Source organism: Podarcis tiliguerta (assembly GCF_965153285.1).
Source record: "Podarcis tiliguerta genome assembly, chromosome: 14".
Classification (NCBI taxonomy): domain Eukaryota; kingdom Metazoa; phylum Chordata; class Lepidosauria; order Squamata; family Lacertidae; genus Podarcis; species Podarcis tiliguerta.
Window position 1 is genome coordinate 17297749 of NC_139547.1, and position 20767 is coordinate 17318515.

The 20767-nt window shown below is 42.3% G+C and overlaps 2 protein-coding genes across 7 annotated transcripts in view; one reads left to right on the forward strand and one right to left on the reverse strand.

Annotated features, from left to right (window-relative positions):
• The first annotated feature begins 1555 nt into the window (after positions 1-1555).
• On the forward strand, positions 1556-8577 carry MESD (mesoderm development LRP chaperone). Its single transcript, XM_083412276.1, has 3 exons — positions 1556-1787; positions 3961-4193; positions 6609-8577. The coding sequence occupies exons 1-3, from the start codon at positions 1605-1607 to the stop codon at positions 6871-6873; spliced, it is 681 nt and encodes a 226-aa protein (XP_083268402.1). The 5' UTR covers positions 1556-1604; the 3' UTR covers positions 6874-8577.
• A 3873-nt stretch (positions 8578-12450) lies between these two features.
• The window catches only part of CEMIP (cell migration inducing hyaluronidase 1), a 168265-nt gene continuing 159948 nt past the window's right edge, over positions 12451-20767 (reverse strand). For all 6 annotated transcript variants that reach the window (XM_083411833.1, XM_083411831.1, XM_083411832.1 and 3 more), the window contains 5 exons: positions 18900-19104; positions 17930-18013; positions 16815-16972; positions 16379-16479; positions 12451-15455 (listed from right to left, as the gene is read on the reverse strand). In XM_083411833.1, the coding sequence (XP_083267959.1) occupies positions 15328-15455; positions 16379-16479; positions 16815-16972; positions 17930-18013; positions 18900-19104 (676 nt within the window). In that variant the 3' untranslated portion in view covers positions 12451-15327. The remainder of the gene's footprint in view (positions 15456-16378; positions 16480-16814; positions 16973-17929; positions 18014-18899; positions 19105-20767) is intronic.

The following is a 20767-nucleotide window of genomic DNA, read 5'->3' on the forward strand; positions in this document are numbered from 1 at the left end:
CTCCTTTGATGTTGTTGGTTTTTTTTTAAAGGCCTTAAGGGTGTGCCTGCAAATTCCTGTTCATGGTGGTGACTCGTTTTTTTTAATCAGTCATGTTATCCATGCAGACTGCCCTGAAAAGTGCTTATGTTTTTCAGCCTAATAAGACGTTGTGACTAAAGGCATCCAGACATTGTCTGCTGTGTTCCTGTATTTGGCGCGTAAAATGATATTTGTCTGTACACCAAACTGGTGACTTTTCTGTGCACAAAGCACTAATAAAGTTACATACTTTTATTTTCTTCTTCTTTGACCAAACTGTGGGAGGCAGTGGAGGACAGAAGTGCCTGGCGTGCTCTGGTCCATGGGGTCACGAAGAGTCGGACACGACTAAACGACTAAACAACAACAACAACATTTTCTTCTTCAGAAGTAAATATCTATCTGCTACTTTTGGGAAAGTAACTTAACAGAGCAATCCTAACTATAGCAAGCCAGTGTAATTTTGGGATCCTCACAATAGAGAGGTTGATGGGCACAGCTGTCAACTTTTCCCTTTTCTTGCAAGGAATCCTATTCGGAATAAGGGAATTTCCCTTTAAAAAAGGGAAACGTGGACAGCTATGTTGATGGGAGTTGCTGTCCTTTTTCAATGATGTCTGTTGTGGTCTTGGCTGTCTTGGCCTCAGCAAAGAACCATCTCTCCCTGGGGGAAACACACACACACACAACACCTAGATCAGAAAACAGAAAAGATACTTAATTATTTTATTCATATACTGTACTATCTTTCTGCCAAGCTTCTGCTTGTCAGTGTAGACCAGGGTTTCCCAAACTTGAGTCGCCAGCTGTTTTTGGACTACAACTCCCATCATCCCTAGCTAGTGGGACCAGCGGTCAGAGATGGTGGGAAGAGACAATGCTGGGCTTAGATAGACCAACATTAAAATAAAATAAAAACACAGAATTTAGATAATTGCTAGGCTTTGTTAAGTGTAAAATGTTTTGTTCCTATTATTTTGCTGCCGGCCTTCATGTGTTTGATAGCCACCATAGTATTTCTTCTGGAAATGGAAAGGCAGTATATAAATTTAAAATAATAAGAATAGGCATTAAGGAGATTGCATGGTTGGCTGGATTCTGCACCTACGGTTCTCAGATTCTCTGAGTGTCTCGGGAGCACGAAATACAATATTACTGTATTATTATTATTATTATTATTATCATCACCACCATCATTATATTTTATTTGTTATTATTTTTATTATATTTATTACATTTGTATTCCGCCCTTCATCCAAAGATCCTAGGGCGTTTCACAACAGAGAAATATGGTTTCCTCTTTCCCTTCAGAAACAAATGTAAACGGAAAGTTAGTTTTGTTCTATTCAATTTCGAAAACATGGTTCGTCCCGCTCCCCCCGCAGGCTGAAGTGGTACAGCCCTCTGCCCCTCGTTCCTTCCGGCACCTTCCCACTCGCCCACCCTCCTCCGCCTGTAGCTTTCAAATCTGGCTGCCCCGCCCACTTCCCCTCCCGACGCACGCGCAGAACTGGCAAGGGGGCGGGATCGGGGCGGAAGAACCTTCTCCGGCCAGTGCCGCCGGCGTCGCGCGTCGGGACAAGATGGCGGCGGCCTACAGATGGCTGGGCCTGGTCTTGGCGCTGTGTGCCTTGGCGGCCACGGCCTCTGGAGCCGAAGAGCCGAAGGAAAAGTCCCCTGAGCAGGCGAAGAAGGAGAAGAAGAAGAAAAAGGACATTCGGGACTACAACGACGCCGACATGGCGCGGCTGCTGGAGCAGTGGGAGGTATGTCCGTGAGGGAAAAGGGGGCGCAGCGGGGACCCCAAAATGGGGGTAAGGGTCGGGGGAGGGCCGTCCCCACCGTCTTCCTCGTCTAGTTCCTTGGCAAGGATTTGGGGCTGGAGTGCAGGTTCGTTGCGCTCGCCAAGGGTTGTATCCAACCCCAGTCCAACCCCCCCCCCCCCGAAAACTGACAGAAATTAGAATTAGAAGAATTAGAAGGGACCCTGAGGATCATCTAGTCCAACCCCTGCAATGCAGGAATTGGCAGGTATCCCATTCAGGGATCGAACCTGCAACTGTAGCGTTATCAGCATTATTATTGTTATTGTTACTTATTTCGTTATTTGTGCCCCGCCTATTTGACAGGGTTCCCCCAGCCACTCTGGGCTGCTTTCAACATATATGTGTGTGTATATATATATATATATATATATATGTATATATATTGTGTGTGTGTGTGTGTGTATATGTAACACTATATGTATGTATACACACACACACATAATATAACATTACACATGAAGAAGCTTCCCTATACATGCTCTAACCAACTGAGCTATCCAGGCTTAAGTTATTTTTATTTATTCCTTTAGCAGGGTATAAATATTCTCAACTGCTTTTTTTAAAATGTAAAACAAAAACATTTCCCATTGTTTTTAAAGAGGACAGATTAAAACAAGACATTTAAAAGCATTCGAGAGATGATTAAAATCAGCAGTAGCAGAAAGCATGTGTGACTTGTGTGTGCCCGGTCCATTAATTTCAGTGGGTGTGCTCCGAGTAGGGCATGGGCACAGGCAGAGGCCGAGGGGGAATAGGGGGAGAGAGGTTGGTTTGAAGGCGGTGAGGTTTGAGCCTAGAACTAGTTTAATTGAATGTGGGGGTGGTGAGGAAATAGTCCTGAAGGAGAGGCTGCCTCTGAGCATGTGTGGAGTGTATTGGTCTTCATTAGGGAAGAGTAGGGTTGGCAACCGCACTGTGATCCTATAAGAAAACCAGGTACAGTATTATGGAAGTCAGAACACTTCCAGTACTTTTACTGGGGTGTACTGTCCTTGCAATGCGTGAAACTTAAGTTGCAGTTTTCAGGTTCATAAAAGTAACATTAAGTTCAGTAGCTTGAACTGTTTCAGTTTTGTTTTATGTTATACATATGTTTGTTTGTTTTATGATATATGTATATGTGTGTGTTATATAGAGAGCACAAGAGTGTGCCTGGATTCAGTTGGAGCATGGTGCTGATAATGCCAGGGTTGCAGGTTTGATCCCCGCATGGGACAGCTGCCTATTCCTGCATTGCAGGGGGTTGGACTAGATGATCCTCAGGGTCCCTTCCAACTCTACAATGCTATGATTCGTATATGCATGCTGCTTTGAGCAGAGTATGGGTTTTAAAGTTTAAATTAGGAGCTGTTCTCTGAAATAAGGAACAGGAAGCAGGCCTACTGAAGAGTTTAAAGGACTGTAAGCAGACCTCGATAGTAATTAGCACCCCCTTTGCTTTTGTAGTGACAACCACCAGTGCATTTTGTATAGCAAAATAAAGCAGCAGTTTCGTATGATTTGGCTCTGCATTTTGCACTAAGGCTTTTGGACACTTTTCAGGGGTAGCCCAAGATAGGCTGCATTGCAGCAGCCCAATTTCTTTAGTAACCAATGCACATGTGATTAGCGGGTTAACCTTTTCCCAGGTTAACTCTGGCCCCACCTGTCTAAATGCAAAGCTGGACCCAAGAGTAGTCTGAAACTGCTTATGAGTTTCATGTAGGTAGAATACCTATTTTTAAAATCAGTTTTCTCATTAGCGCTCCCTTATCTGAATTAATATTTCATTTTGCTTCCCACATCCAGACCCTCCGTGATCTCTGGTGCTGTTAACTAGCTTGTTGAGTGAGCTGCTTGGCACATAAAGTAATGCCATGCACTCATCCAGAGTGCTAAATTGAAAACCAGATTTCTATTTCTGAAACAGAAAAAAGTTGTGTTCTATTATTTCAGCAAGTAGAAAGCTGCATTAGACAAACGGTTTCTACATATGCATACAAAATGTGCATGGTTTTCTAAACCTGAGATCTTTCAGTAAGCCTAATTTTCTAAGACATACCTTGTTGCATCAGGATACGACAGCCCATTCCAATGCATTCTTAAGTGTTCCTGTATTTTGTTTCCAACACAGAAAGATGATGATATAGAAGAAGGAGATCTTCCTGAGCACAAGCGTCCATCTGCACCAATAGACTTCTCCCAACTTGACCCGGGCAAGCCTGAGAGTATCTTGAAGATGACCAAGAAAGGGAAGACTCTTATGATGTTTGTCACTGTGTCAGGAGAACCTACAGAAAAAGAGACAGAGCAAATTACTAATCTGTGGCAGGGAAGTCTTTTCAATGCCAACTATGACGTACAAAGGTAAGATTTTTGTCTTGGAGTTGCACACCTGCCCTCACTTGCCTGGTTTAATTTTCATTTTGTATGGGCTGTGTTTATATGTATGACCACCTAAATTACTGCATGTTTTAAATTAATGCCTTCTTTCCTGTATTTTGATCTGTATTATTGAGGATATGAAAAATTGTTTAAAAGTTTTCAAAAGAATGGCATGCTCAGTTTGGAAGATGGATAAAGTTATCATAATTAATAGCTTTATTTTGTCTTTTTCCTTTGATGTAACCTTCCCCCTCCTGAGACAGAGGCGCAGTGCTTATTCTTGCTGAGTGCAGTCTAAAGCAGTGTGGAATTTTATTAAAAATTAGTAAAAAAAATTCTAGCAATTTTCATTTGGTAAAAATAAACTGTTGAAATAGTCTCATATTTTCCTATATGAGAAAGGAAATAATCTAGATCCCATTATGGCTGCAATCTAATATAAACCTACCTTATAAGTCCCATTGAACATAGTAGGACTTAACTGTCGTAGAAACACACTTGGATTAGTTTGGAAAAGCGTAGTCGACTTTAAAACCTGTTACAATTTGCCAGTGGGCTGTGAAAATGGATGTTTGTGGCTATTTATAGGTAGTATTCTTCTCACACTGTTTGTCCCTTTGGATACAAATATGTCTGTGTATGTGTGTCCCCCCCGCCCCCGATTGGAATTTGAAGAAACGATGTAAGAAAAGCCACCCTGTTCAAAGCCCTATCTAGTCCAGATACCTATTTCCCTCAGTGGCCAACCATATGCCTGTATGAAGCCAGCAAGCAGGACACGAACCCAACCATACTCTGCTGCTGTTCCCCAGCAGCTGATATTCAGAGATACTACTTCCAGTATAAGAGGGAGAAATGTATCCATTGTGACTGGTTGCTATCTGTAGTCTTAGCTGCCATGAATTTTGTCTAATCCCCTTTTAAAACTGTCCAAATTGGCGGCCCCCACCACATCTGGCAGCCGTGCTTTCTGCTGTTCAATTACGCACTGCGTGAAGAAGTGCTCCCTTTTGCCTGTCCTGAATTTTCCACTATTCTATGGGAGGAATTGCTGTGGAACTGAGCAGCTCTTTATTATGTTGTTTTCGGCTCCTCCCAAGAAAGCCATGGAACCAAATATCTGCACCTGATCGGTGTAACTCATAAAAAATATCCTTGAGAGAAGTAGGAGGGATTACTGTACGTGACTTCACTTGTATCCTACCCAGATAGAATCATAAAATCATAGAGTTGGAAGAGACCACAAGGGCCATCGAGTCCAACCCCATGCCAAGCAGGAAACACCATCAGAGCACTCCTGACATATGGTTGTCAAGCCTCTGCTTAAAGACCTCCAAAGAAGGAGACTCCACCACACTCCTTGGCAGCAAATTCCACTGTTGAACAGCTCTTACTGTCAGGAAGTTCTTCCTAATGGAAGGTGGAATCTTCTTTCTTGTAGTTTGGATCCATTGCTCCGTGTCCGCTTCTGTGGAGCAGCAGAAAACAACCTTTCTCCCTCCTCTATGTGACATCCTTTTATATAGTTGAACATGGCTATCATATCACCCCTTAACCTCCTCTTCTCCAGCTATCCAGCTTTGACAACATGGAGCTATTTAAGTGTACTACAAGGATAAATTCCTATGAAATCTTAATATATAAGCCAACATTTTAACATTAGCATACATAGAGGCTTTTTTTTAACCCCTGAGCATTTGTTAGCCAGATATTTTGCATTTTTCCATTACATCTAAAATAAAGCTGAGACCCATCTCTTCGAGCAGGGATGTGAGATCCTTTTTCAATCCAGTGACCGCATTCCCTTTTGGGCAACATCCAGAGTGCACATGCTGATCGTGGGCTGAGCCAGAGGCAAAAAGAGGCAGAGAAACAAATGCAAACTTTACCTTTCTACAGTAAGATAGTTTCTGCACGTACCCTATGGCAAAGGGCCATATCACAGTTCAGGGACAGATTCTCTTGCTAGGCAGTAACATTCAGCGTGCAAAGCAGGGCCAGTGCGGGATGAAAAGGGTTCCAAGGGCCAGATAGGGAGGCTTGGAGGGCCACATTCAACCTTGTGCCTGACGTTCCCCATCCTTTGCTGCATCTGTGTGTCTCCCTTTTACCATAAATTTGAATAAGAAATTCAATAGCCTGTATTTTCACAAGGTAGTACATTATAATATTCTTACTTATGAAGGTAATGAAACCTGCAGTGCAAGTTTTGTCGTCCCCCCCATTCTGAGACAAACACCTCTTGCTTTTAAGAAATGCAACACGCCACTTAATCCTTGGGGTTATTTATCGTTCCTTTTTTTGCAAGGGGTGGGGCGGAGGATCTTCGCTACCTGAAACATAAATTTTCAATACTTCAAAGGCCAGGCACTAATTGAATGCCGTTTTAAAACCTAGGTTTATCGTCGGTTCAAATCGTGCCATCTTTATGCTGCGGGACGGAGGCTATGCATGGGAGATCAAAGACTTTCTGATAAAACAGGAGAGGTGTGCGGACGTAACACTGGAAGGTCAGGTGTACCCTGGTAAAGGAGCCAAGGAAAGCGGAAAAGGGAAAAATGAGACCAAGCCCGAAAAATCCAAAAAGAAAAAAGATACTGAAAAGAAACATGGACCCCTCAAAGATGACAACCGTGCAACCAAACCAAAAGAAGAGCTCTGATAAGTTAATTTCACTGTAGAGGAGGATTGGTGGGAAGTTTAGGAAGGAGAAAATAGGGTGGCCTTTCTGGGTTTCAAATCAAGGGACCAGTTTACTTATTAATGAGAGGCATTTGTTCAGTAACAGCAACGTTAATGCTTAACATCAGTGGATTGCTTCTTTTAGATCTGGAGTTGGTATATTGTGCCTTGTCTACTTTCAAGCAGTTGGTTTTTTTCAAACAGTTGTCTGTTTAAAAGTTTAAAACAAGCACCTGTGTGTTTACCTTCAGTATTACGAACATTCCTCAAAGGATGAGAGGGGAAGAGCTGTTGCAGTTGGAATTCTGCCATCAGCTATTTTGGAGGGGTCAACAAGGTGAACGTTTCGTTGGCGATAAGAAACCAGACTTAACTAGGAGTTTCTAGGAGTTTCTACCTTTGCAATATTTTCATTAATGAAAATAAATGATACCCCTTCTTGAAAGTGCCAGTGTCAGCTGTGGTGCCAAAGCAGATTCTGGAAAGCACAGGTTTGATGCATGCAATGAGTGTTTTTATGTAAGTTGGTTTCACTGCTGATCGTCAAATGCCCAGCTGAAGTGGGAATAAACCCGTCTATTGAATTAACAGATTTAGGGTTTCCATAGACTAATGGTGGGCCAGTTCACTTACTCCAATCTTCCTCAACCTGGTGCCCGCCGGATGGTTTGGGTCACAACTCTCATCACTTTCAGAGCATTGGGCGTGCTGGCTGGGGCTGTTGGAAGTTGTAGTTTAGAACATCTGGCAGTAGCCATGTGATAAAAGGCTGAGCCAATCCAGTAAGAGGAATGTAACAAGAATAGCAAATGTATCAAGATGCAATTAACCCTGACACTAATTGAAGAGCTTAATTCCAAAAGGTGCTTAAGTCAATTTTGACCAGTATTCCATTTGGAAGAATTTTTTTCCTGACTACAATGGTACCTTGGCTGTCAAACTTAATCTGTTGCACGAGTCCGTTCAACTCCCAAAATGGTTCAAAAACCAAGGTGCAGCTTCTGATTGGTTGCAGGAGCTTCCTTCACTCAATCGGAAGCCACGTCGGACGTTTGGCTTATGAAAAATGTTTACAAACTGGAACACTCACTTCCAGGTTTGCAGCAATCAGGAGCCAAATTGTTTGGGAGCCAAACCGTTCGAGTATAAAGGTACCACTGTACAGTCTTTTTGAATGCCAACACGATTTTCAAGGCTTTTATACAATTTTATACAAGTTCTCCCCCCCCCCCCGCCCCTTATTTGTAGCACTCATGGCAAACATCTACAGGCCAAAATTGGATTTTTTTGGTCAAAATTGACTTAAGCCCCTTTTGGAGTTAAGCCTATTCAATTGCAATTGGGCTCAAGGCATTCCAGAATTGCAGTGACTATAAACTGGGAGCTTACTCTGTTTAAACACAGAGGTTGTGCTGGTTTCCTTCTTAATGTTAATTTGAAAGAATACTGCCTTGATGCATAAGTTTATTTCAAATTTGTGGACACCGCACCATATTAGATCATACCACATTTGATCTTTTTGAATATAGCTTGTATTTCTCTGGTGCCAAAAATACTTCCAATACTCTGGGTATCCTAATTTGTTCATTCATATATAAAGTTGGTAGATAATTGGGAAAATATTGCTGTCACCATGAACACTCCCTCCAAAGTGTCAATAAATTTGTACCTTTTTCAGAACAAATTTCTGTTTGACACGTGGAATCCTGTGTCTGGACACAGCTGTCTTGTGATGTCTGTATCTGCTCAGAGTGGCCACTAGGTGGCACCATTAAGTGCCAAATTCAGAAGTTGAGAAGCCTTAGTGGCTTCTATCCTCTTGATTCTTGGACCATTTATATATGAATACCATTGATAAAAGCTCTCTCCTGGTCTAATTCAAGGTTCTGAAGGAGATGAGAGGTTAAGCGTTAATGAATAGCTGAGTACTGTGTTTGTCCTGAGACTCCCCCCCCCCCCCCCCGGTTTTATTTTCATTTTTACTTGATTTTTAGGGATTTTGCTTTGAAAGGGCTCTCCTGCGTTCCATTCTGCTGTTACAAAAGAACAGGGAAATGTTGAGAAATAGAATCACAGAGGTGGAAGGGACCACAAGGGTGATCTAGTCCAACCCCCTGCAATGCAGGAATCTTGCCCAATGACCCAGAAATTAAGAGTCTCATGCTCTACCAACTAAGCTAAATTTAGATTTGTTTTTTGTTGTTCAGAGGTGCTTAAAACTCACATGCAAGATGTGCTTTTTAAAAGATGCCAGTTTTCGAATATGCTGCCTGCTGAATTTGTCTGGTGTATGCCTGATGAAAAGCTGGCTGGTCATCTGTGCTAAGTAAAAATTTCTTCCAGGTAACTAGGTGGCAGCTTTTTTTAGGACACAAACAAAAGGCATAAGCATAGGTGGCAGCTTAGCAGGCTTCAAAATGCCCTGCAGGACAGTAAGAAAATGCAAGGTATGAAACAACCAAATTCACATACTTTATATCCCTCTGATTTTAGTGGAGGGGAACACTTTTGTGTTGGAGTCATTGGGCCTTGAAGATCACTAATCACCTGGTTGCCTTTGGCTGGGAAGCGTTTGAGCTGAGAGGCAGTTGCTTTTGCGTGTGCCTCTTTCAAGCCATCATTGTGTCCAAAATGACTAACCAGGTTAGATGTGGGCATTCAGGCTAGCAGTTCTTGATGATTTTTTTTTTAATGATTTCTTTGCAAGGCTTAATCATTAGCTGTATCATGCCTTGGTCTTCTGGTTCTGCTATGGTCATGTGACCACCCTGCACACAACTCCCAAATGCAGTTGTGGCAATTGATTTTTATGCAGATTTCAGTTCTGTGAAGCTAGCATCCCGATTCTCCGGTTTGAAAGTTATAGAAGAGTAGCTCTGCAAGATGAATTATTCAGAATTGATTTTGTCAGTTTCTTTGACTATTTAAGGGCAATCAGGTGTGTTTTAATTTGTTAGACATTTTCTAATTATGGGGCCTATAACTCCAACATCATCTTTGCATGTGCAGACTCCCCAATTCAAGTGGAGGGAGGCAGGGGAAAGAGAGCGGAGTTAACACAACTGAGAAGACATCTGCCTGAAACTTTAGAGACCCATTAGTAGTTGGAATAGAGAAAACTATTACTTTGACCAACTAGTGGCCTGACTTGGTATAAGGCAGCTTTCATAGACAGGTAAGTAGATGAGCAGCCAGAGCGAAACTATTTTTCTCATCTTGATTAATGCCATTGTTGTGAAACCTACAGCCATTTCAAGGACAAAGCATCCTTTGACAGAGAATCTGTTCTTCCTTTCATCTCTTTGGTTGGCATGTGGCCAGTGACATCCACTCTTGTCAGCACTGCGGCGAAGAGACAGAGGTAATTCTGTTCTTTGTAGCAGATTTGGTGAGTGACAGGTGGGACTTAAAGGGCAACTCATTCATGTAACGGTGAAAATGTAGGAACAGGAAAAAACAAAATGAGTACCATAAATCAGAACAGTTTCTGTACACACAGTGGCGTAGCATGGGGTGCAGGGGGGGCTGGCCGCACCGGGCGCAACATCTGGGGGTTAGGGGGCGCAAATCCACGGGTTAGGGAGCGCAAATTATTTGCCTTGCCCCGGGTGATGACAACCCACGCTACGCCACTGTGTACACAGAACACTATTAATGTAGGAGTTTACATAAATACAGGAAAAAATGTACCTTTTTTTCTAATTAGCTACTATGTATCTCCCGAATGCTTTTGAAAATCCCATGTCTCTGACAGTGGCCCTACGTCATGTGGCAAACATGTTTTTAATCTGAATATTTAGAAGAAGCTGGATTTTTTTGTTGGGTTTTTTCAAATTTTTTTATTGATTTTCCAAAATTTTGAAACAAACAAACATAGATCTTAGTTATACTTAATCCAATCTTAGTAACATTGTTACTTGACTTCCTCATATCCCCCTAGCTGAGTTTCAGTGTATATCATTGTAACAGTTTTCCAAAACTAATTTTCTCATAAAATTAACTTAATCAGTTAACATCTTTCTTTCTTTTCATTTTAACTTTAATCATATTATTCTGGATGTCGCATGACAGAAGTCTGTTTGTTTACATGTTAAAAGTAAAATAAATTCCACAGGAGGCATACAAGCTCTAGAGTGAGCTTGAAGTTGTTGTAGAACCCAGATAGAAAATATTTGTAGTGTGCTTGAAGTGGACACCATCTTGTGGTTTTTGATTGCATGATACACTTGGTATTTAGCTGTGTGGAAATGAATCCAAGGTGCAGGCTTATAATAGCGAAACTTTAATAAAGTTTTAAGGCAATAAGGGCTTAAATGGCATGAAGTTAGAGAGGTCAAGAATAACCATAAGCTTCCTACCCTAACTGGGTTATGATGGCTGCCTTCCCAGGAACCACCTCCACCCATGGGCTACAAATCTAAACATGCTTACTAGGAGGCAGACGCCACTGAACACAGTAGAACTTCCTTCTGAGTAAACACGCAGTGTTAGTTGCAGAAAATAAGGCGCCTCGAGATTTTATTAAAGCTTTTTCGTAATACAATGATAAAAGAAACTAAAAACAGGAAGAGAAAAATGCAGTCTCCTCTCTTAAAGTCGTCTCTTAACCCTCGTCTCACACTGAAAGTGGTGGACCCTGCCAGTTCTCACCTGGGAATTTTCTTCTCAGTTTCTCACTCTGGAAAGTCTTCCTTTCCCTGCCTCTTACATAGGGTTCTTCCACCAGCTTCGTGTGCGTGTAATCCTTGGATAATGGCCCAGAACAGAGGACCCCAAATAAAAAGAGAGAGATGGGAGAAGGGAAGGGAGAAGGGAAAAAAGAACTTCCAACTTTCTGACGGTCAGTTACATAAAAGAAATTATTCAAAACGTTCACTAGGGTGACAGCCAACTAACAGTTCCACTTTCCCCAATCTTCAGATCCAAATGTCTCAAATAAGCCTCCTCAAAGGGATGGGGGCAGGAGGGAGAGAGGCAATATTGGGTTGTTCTTACTATGTTTATGTAAATACAGAAGAAATAAGAAATTAGCTGCATTTTTAAAGTATCACCAGCTAGCTTGACTATTTGAGGCGTTAAAACCCCTTGGAAGTGGCCTGTTTTATTTAGGTGTGCCCTTCATGTATGCAAGTCAGGTGGATCCCATGAGAGCTTTACTTTGCTTAAGCAAACTTCCTCTTGCCTTATGAGTGCCTGGAGCTTTGGCAGGATGTTTCTGCAGCTGCCGCTTGCATCTCTGAGAGATCATGTGTTCATTTTTCAAGTTTACCTTTGTCTTTGGGTTTCCCAAGTTTCTGCTTGCCATTTAAAATAATTTCCTTGCATTTACAGCAGCAGGGATTCTGTCTGGAGTTAAATCTTTTAAGTCTATGAGACATAGGTGGTGGATATGCTCTGCTATCAGCAGTGAACCACTAGAGGGTGGTTGAGCATAAGGAAATGTCACAGTAAATTTCTGCTGTTAAAGTCCAAATCTGATTGTATTTGCTTGCTTTCCCTTCCAGAATGACCACCCAGCAGGTTTTCAAGTGCCTTGGCCAGGTTTTCAAAATGTGTGATTTCTTTAGACCTGCAAGCTGTGAGTTTTGTGCGCTTCATCTCTGTTCTAAACTTAAAATATCAGTGGTGATTTTAAGTGTGTGAATTAGAGTTGTACAAAGGAGCAGTGACTGAGTAAAAAGCCCAGGCAGGGCTGTCATTTTAAATAGAGCAATACTTTGGACAGGTTTTCTGCCCTTAGTATTTGAGTGACTTGGGATCAAAATGCAGGATTAATTACATTTCTGCTCTGTAAGGGCACATTGGTGAATATGCACCAATTTGTTGTAAGGAACCAATCACCCTTCCCTTTGTCTGAAATTGGTGCCTTCACTATCCAGACATGAAAAAACCAGAGTTGGCTTACAACACCTCTGTGCATGGGAATCTTGTGGCCGTGAACAATATAAAATAATTCAAACGGTACAGGTTAGGGATGGGCGAATCTTGTCAACTTCAGTTTCTCTGTTTTTATTTTTAGTATTCTTTCTCGTATTCCACATTTCCTTATCAGTTTGAGGTTATTTTTTAAAACAAATTCTCATGAAAACTCATCAGTGTTTTAATGTGAGTTTCTCCTAATGCAGTTTTGCCTAGTACATGGTTTTTTGTACAAAGCGATTTCCCCTAATACAATGCCTTTTTGTATGTTAGTGAAAATATGCAAAAGAAAATGCACACTTTACCTCACTGTGTACATTTTTGTACACGTTATGTGGCTAGAGAACTATTGCAAAACTTGGAAGTGTGAATTTTAATGGATGGTTATCTCGTTTGGGAAAGTGAAGATTGCTTGAGTTCACCTTTGATTTAAGAGAGCTTGTCAGCTTCTGTGTATGGAAGGGGTGTGTGTTTTTGTTTTATTTTGTGCTGTGCCTCAAGTGGCAAAGTACCTTAGGCTGGCCATGCTCATTTAAGAGGGACAGAATTACCATGTTCAAAGTCAGACATTTTAGCCTGTAAGGCAGGTGATGATGGAGCCTTCTGCCCGAGAAGCTGGAGAGATGCTGACAGTTGGAGTAGACAAGAATTGGCCAGGTTAATATGGTACCTACCCAAAGAGCCATGGTCTTCATTGCAAATGTCAGCACAGTTTCTCCTCGCTCTGTCCTGGCCTCTCCATTGTGGAGAGGAGAGGGAGCTTAACCAACAAGCAGTTATACCTAGATAAGTCAAGGTTCTGGATCTGAAGGGTTAACAAGGGCCTCCTGCCACGGAGGGTTGTGGCAGTAAAGGGAAATAGTCTTATGGTGGGATTACTGATGCTACGCACCTTTGCGGTAGGGTCTAAGTGACATGACACCATCCTTAGAATGACAATATGCATTTTGCTGGCAGGTTTAGATCAGTTGTTTTTGGGTGATGATGGTCTGTGGTATCGGTTCATTGCGATAAAATAATCCAACACAAGTAAACGGTACACACACATGTAAGAGTTGCATTGAAATTTTATTCCAATAAATGTGTATTCCAAACAACTAAATGTTAATTAAGTTGTAAGCGAAAACATTTGGAAGTAACATTCCAAGAGTTTTTGTCCTCATACAAAACTGGCAGCCAAGGGAAGTACCACATTCTGCAGCCCTTTGAAGTTTTCAAGTGCAAAGCAGATTAGCTGAAGAAACATTTCCATGACCTTACCCTATTGTACAAAAAAAATTAATTCCCATAACAGCATTTATCTCTTCAGCTTTAATCTTCTTTGTGCCTTTTGCAATAAATTAATAGAAAATTAAATCTTTTTCAGCAGGAGCTTTAAGAAAATATACAAAACACTATACATCTAGTTCCGAAAAAGGACCAGCTATTTCGGGTAGAATACTTGGAGTGACGAACACACACACAACACACAACCCTCCCCAAGGCTCTCAGAAAGCCGTATTTCTACAATGCAACCTTTGAAAAGCAATTTTACAGTTTGCGAATGGTCAGTTACTAGTAGAGACCAATCAGTCACTCAGTTAAAAAAGAGCACACATTGAAGGCAGTTCGTTGATGACCCATAAATATTTTCTCCTCCCTTTTTAATTCTTTTTTAAAAAAAACCTTTCTGGGTGACAGCCTCACTTCTGAAGCAGTTACATATTGGCAGGGTGAGGGGACATACTTTGATGTGCTTTTTTATTAATAAAAGTAGCTGGTAACAGGAAGCCCAAGCACATTTTTTTTTTTTTTTTTGAGAAACTGATAACTTTTGTCCTTCATAAGCTGATCCTTGGCCACAGTGATTTGGTCCTTTGTCACAAGGGACTCTTTGTGAAGATCCAACAACCTCTGCAATACCCTGAACAACTGCGGCATTCAGGTATTCAGTGGATCGCTGATGCGCAGGCAGAAATAGGATATCAGTCGGTGCTTATGAAGTGTCCTGCTGACATTGAATGCCAGCACACCAGAAAGTTTGTGAGGAGATCAACAAAGCATTTTCAGTTTTTGCCGTTGTGCCTGATACTGACTTCTGCTTACATTTTCATATATACATAGCCAGGAGCTCAACTTAGAAGTGCATGTTTTTTCCTGAGTAGGTGTCTGAAAGTTGAGACTGGAAAGTTGAGACCGGAGAAGGAACACTTTGTACATTTCTACTGATTCAAAACCTGAGACTTCTACGGACAGACATGAAGGAGACCATTGCAGTACACCAAGGCAACATGATGTGAAATCAAACCTTTCTTATCACAAATACGCTTGTGAGAGGAACAGAGCTATTACTAACTGTATCCTGGACTGCCTACGGAATGTTGCTTGTCTGATGTGGCCATTTAACCCATTCACAATAAGGTTTCTTCTATGTACATCATCAAAATATACTACATCTTGAGCACGCCATGTACCTCAACGCATTTTCCATTGAGGGCGTGCTAATGAGCAGGAACACACAATGCAGGTCACTTTTTCACAGTTTCATTTTCTTTACCACTGGAACTGGCAGAGCTTGGAAAATCCTCACTGCTTCGTCATCTGTCTTCAGCGTAACCCAGAAGGGCCGGAAGGTGCCCTTGTATCCAACAAAACCCATTTTATCTGAACGAAAGGAAAAAAAGGATAGTTGAGAACCTCCAAATGACTGCTTTGGAACCAGCAAGAAAGGAGGCAACCATGGACATAATTTGTAATGGTGCTGAGAACCTGGTGTATGATTGGGAACTGTGATCATGGTTCTATCAAATACAACATGTCTGTAAGTGGACAGCTGCCAAGAAAGTCCAACATAGTCCAACTTCAAAATGGGAGGCTTCTCAAAAATGAAGGTACTGGTTTTAAAAAAAGGAAGTTGGATGATAAAGTCAGGGGGTCACTTATCTCCATAATGTTTGGAGAATGCTTAAAACCACAATAATGGAAGCTCGGCTAGAATGTATAATGCAGATCAGGAAAGAGCAAGGGCAAGAGGATGCAGGCATGGCTAAGGAACAGAGGCAAAGAAGCTATTCAAAGCATGAAAGCCTCTCTCTGAAAACTGAAGTCTTGCCCAGATGAGAAGAACCCAAACTTTGGCAACAATAATGAAAGCACACTTGGGGATGCCAAAAATAATTCTGAGGATCATTAAAAAACAACCACCACCTGATTTCAGTATCTTATTTCAGAGTGCCATTCCAACACAAAAGCCCAAAGGTGTGCTGCCTGTTTCGTTAAAGAGGTATTCTCCCTTCCTAAAAATTATTTTGCTTTTGAGGTACTGTTCTCCCCGTGAATTCTCTAAGCCTTCGCATCTTTAAACTCAATGGAGATCCGGCAGCTCAGTTCTGCTGAGCCTGAAATCTGAAGTGGTACAACACTTCCTCTAGCCCTCTGTCCTGTGGTCCCCAGCTGTTGGACTACAGCTCCCCTCATCCCTAGCCAGCGGTGAAGGATGATCACCTGGGGCCCAAAGATTGAAGAACACAGTAAACTGAAACGATCAACACTTTTAACAAAGGTTCTTTTATAAAATAGCTACTTACCTTTCAATTTAAAGCCCCTCTGTGCTCCAAGTTTCTCCAGGACGGTAGTCCACGGACCTCTTGAAATGAACCTTCCTTTAGATGTCATCACCACTATAGAACTACAGGAGACAAAGGCAACCATAAACCATTTATTCTTCCACTGAGTGATTTAATTTGGTAAAAGCTGCCAGTTGTGCAACTCTGGGGTGCTGGTCCCTGTATCAATTCAATCATGTCTCGCCAGGCATGCATAATTTATTCTGAAGTTTAACAAGCACATCCAATTAGGTCACCTTACATCTTTTATCAGAAATGGTATGTATAATGTTTGCAGGAGCAATGAGAAAATCACATGGCTGCTATACGACAGCATATGGCTTGTTAGGCTACATCTACAACCACTAGGTTTTCCACTTTTCCAGAACTTGAATGCCCTCATTTCTCATTAACTTACTTTTCCCGAATGTTATTGACATAGTTGATCATCTGTGCTGGGATTCCTTGTAGAACGGAGTTTTTGAAACTCATCCGGTCAACAAATCTCCCATCATGCCCATTGATCACAACTACTTGGATACCATCTTCAGAGAGATAAAACTTCCTGCCGTCAACCTGGGAAACAAATCAGTTATTGCTGTTATCAGGGAGACCAGAGCAGTAACAGTTGATAGTTTTGGATTTTCAGAAGTAGAGGCTGATTTGAAATATTGTATATGAAAGAAAAGAAAAAGAGGCAGACCTCGAAATACGAAAATTTTCAAACGTTTACGTTTAACTTTGTGTTGATTTAAGGTGCAACACTGGAAATTAGTCAAAATTTATGTATTTCACACACCTCATTTTCATATGTATTAAGCATCTGGAAACACTGATGGAAAGGGGGCAGGGAAATGAAATATAAAGTATCTAGCAACCCCATAAAACTTATTTTTGAACAAGTAATGCTCAAAAGTATTGCTAGAAAATGATGTGGCAAAACAGGCTGGCGAGATGTCCCAACAGACCAAAGCACTGAGTAATAATGGCATATTAAAAACTTACAGGATATTCCTCCCTCCCCCCCTTTGATTCTAAGGCAGTCTTGTTGGGCATTAGGACAAGAAAGCCACAAATTGGCAGCAAGCTTATTGCTGCTATGAAAATAAGACTGGTTCCAAATTGCAGCGAAATGTAAAAAAATAATATTTATACCAACCAAGGAGCGTGTGTTCATGTATAAAATCAAACATCAAAGTCTAGCTTTAATTATGATTTGGTAGAAAATTAAGCCCAATTCTAAATATCAACTTACCTTGCTAGTAATACGAAATCCATTCAGATTCCATTCATCAGTACTTTAAAAGAATTCAGGAAGAAATATAGATTCTTCCAGATAAGCCTTTGTTAGATCTGTTAGTTTTCTCAATTATTTCGAGTTTCTTTCCTCAACTGCATATTTTATATATATTCTGTTACAAATTGTGTCCCATAGAAGACGACTTTTGGCGATGTTAAAATATAATGAAAAGTTTCTAAAACATAGTGTGTGTCAAAATACAGCACATTACTCAAGAGCAAAGAAAGACTTACTGAGATATACGCAAAATCATCCCTGAGATGGAAGTATTTGGTCTTGTAGCTGTCCAGCTTCAGTTCTACAAAATGGTCCTTGTTCTGGTTTCAAACAGAAAATAAAGTTGGTATATCTATTGACTTTCAAAACCATTCTTCTAGACATACTTTTTTTCAAACATACATTTATTCTGGCAGTTACACTCACACATTTTGTGGTTCATTATTTCAAATGAGGCGTCCCCAGTTTATGTCTTGCCAGAAATTTAACTCCTTGGCAATTTTGGGGGAGTCTTACGTGGAGGGATCTACAAATCTGACAAGGGACATTCAGAAGGTTTGGAGGCAAATAGAGCGCATTCTGGACACCCTCTTGCAATAGCTTCTGACAGCCAGTGGAGGAGAGCTGTTGCACACTGCTCCCCCTACCCTAAAGGTATAATCCCAGGTATCTCCCCCCCCCCTTGGAAAGGTAGCACACAGAAAAGATGAAACCCTGAAGAGCCGCTTCCAGCCAGTGTAGCCAATATTACACTAGGTGGACTAATGGTCTAATTCAGTACGTAGCAGCTTCCTAGTTTCTCAACAGCAATGCTAATTTTCCACTTTGGGCAAACTAAGACTTTGCCCATAAAATGGGACTGAAGTACAGTCACACCTCATGTTACATTTGCTTCATGTTACGTTTTTTCAGGTTGTGTCCTGCGGCGACCCAGAAGTACCGGAAAGGGTTACTTCCGGGTTTCGCCACTCGCAGATGCGCAAAATGACGTCATGCGCAGAAGCGGCGAATTGCAACCTGCGCATGCGTAGATGCGCCGCTGCGGGTTGCGTTCCTTTCATGTTGTGAATGGGCCTCTGGAACAGATCCCGTTCACAACCAGAGGTACCACTGTATGTTTGATGAGCTTCCAGAAGGAAAATTATCCACTGATTTAATCGGAAACAAAGACCCAGGAAAATGGCAACAGTAAATCAGCTACTTTACCAGGTGTGTGCTTGGCAACTTTTTGGGCATTGGCACATCCACCGAAGGTTGCTCCTCATATTTTGGGTAGGCTCTCGCTTGGCAGTCGCTGGACCCTGCTTTCCTGGGGATGTTGGCCTTGATCCTGATTCGCTCGCAACCTCTGACGGAGCAGAAGGCAAATGGCTCCTTTTCGTGCTGAGCCTTTAACTTGAGAAACAGCAACCTTTGGGGAAAGATGGAAGAGCCGTGAGCGTCCCTGACTCTGTGACTCCGCCGTAGCTGGAACGGGGTGAAGCTCATCCAGGAAATGGCAGATATTAAACCCTTCCACTGCACCATTAAAGCGCATTGCTCTTGCCAAAGAATCCTGGGAACCGGTTTGTTAAGGATGTTGGAACTGTATCTCTGGAAGGGGAAAACATCTTTTTTTGGTGGGGGGAGCTTTATATGTGCATTGAGCATACTTTAAATGAATTATGTGGCCCATTGATAGAAGCATTTCTATTTATCCATCCCAGGCAGGTATTCTCCGATGCATCATTCTCACTTCCAGGTGCAACTACTACATCTCATACTATTAGAGGCTTGACATTTACAAGTGTGTATGTAGGACAGGCAGGGACGCAGGTGGCGCTGCGGGTTAAACCACAAAGCCTAGGACTTGCCGATCAGAAGGTCGGCAGTACAAATCCCCGCGACGGGGTGAGCTCCCGTTGCTCGGTCCCAGCTCCTGCCAACCTAGCAGTTCGAAAGCACATCAAAGTGCAAGTAGATAAATAGGTACCGCTCTGGCGGGAAGGTAAATGGCGTTTCCGTGCGCTGCTCTGGTTCGCCAGAAGCGGTTTAGTCATGCTGGCCCATGACCCGGAAGCTGTACGCTGGCTCCCTCAGCCAATAAAGCAAGATGAGCGTGCAACCCCAGAGTCGGTCATGACTGGACCTAATGGTCAGGGGCCCCTTTACCTTTTTATGTAAGACAGTCAGTACCAGCTAGGCACCCACCAGCTGTTTTGGACAAAATCTCCCAGCCGGCCCCCAGTCCCTTCACTGCCAGTGATGGCCAGCTTTTTCCTTTCAAAATTTTTGGGTATCGGGGCTGATCATCTTATTTATCTAATCCTTATTGCTACAGTCAATGACCTCCACTTCCCCATGTTATCACTGCAGCCTGCTTGTTTTAAACAAAACAACACTTTATGGGCAGCTTGGCATGAAGCAAAGTTCTCCGGCAGCCAAAGCTCCAGCTATCTCCCATTTTCATTTCCTCCAAGTGGCCCCAGGCCCCACGTAGGCACAAAGGCATTTTTGAGGAAATGAAGATAGCAGGTGGCTGAAGACCAGCAGGCACAGTGATCTGCCACGCACACTGCAGCTCACTGCTAGTGCCAGCACCCCATTAACTGGCTGCCCAGCTACCGCTGGTTCCCTGCTGCCAACCCGATGGTCCAGACGTAACAAAGTGACTGTCACTTCTCCTTTGCGGTGGGACCACAGTTCAGTAGTGGAGCATTGCACTGCACACAGAAGGTCCCAGGTTAAATCCCTGGCAGTATCTCCAGGTCAGCCCAAGAGCGATTCCCTGCCCAAAGCCATGGAGAGCTGCTGCCAGTCAGTGTAGACAGTACTGAACTAGAGGGGCCAATGGCAAACCCTCAAAGTGTCCCTATTTTCCAGCGACAGTTCCGTATTTACAGAAGCCATTCTGGTTTCTGATTTGATCCTGGAATGTCCTGCTTTTCCTTAGGACGTCCCTATTTTCATCAGACAAATGTTGGAGGGTATGGAGCTATGTGACCCCCCTAAGCCAAGGAGATTAGTACTATACAACCTTTAGAAGTCATCTGAAGGTAGCCCTGTTTAGGGCAGTTTTTAAACTGTTTTATTGT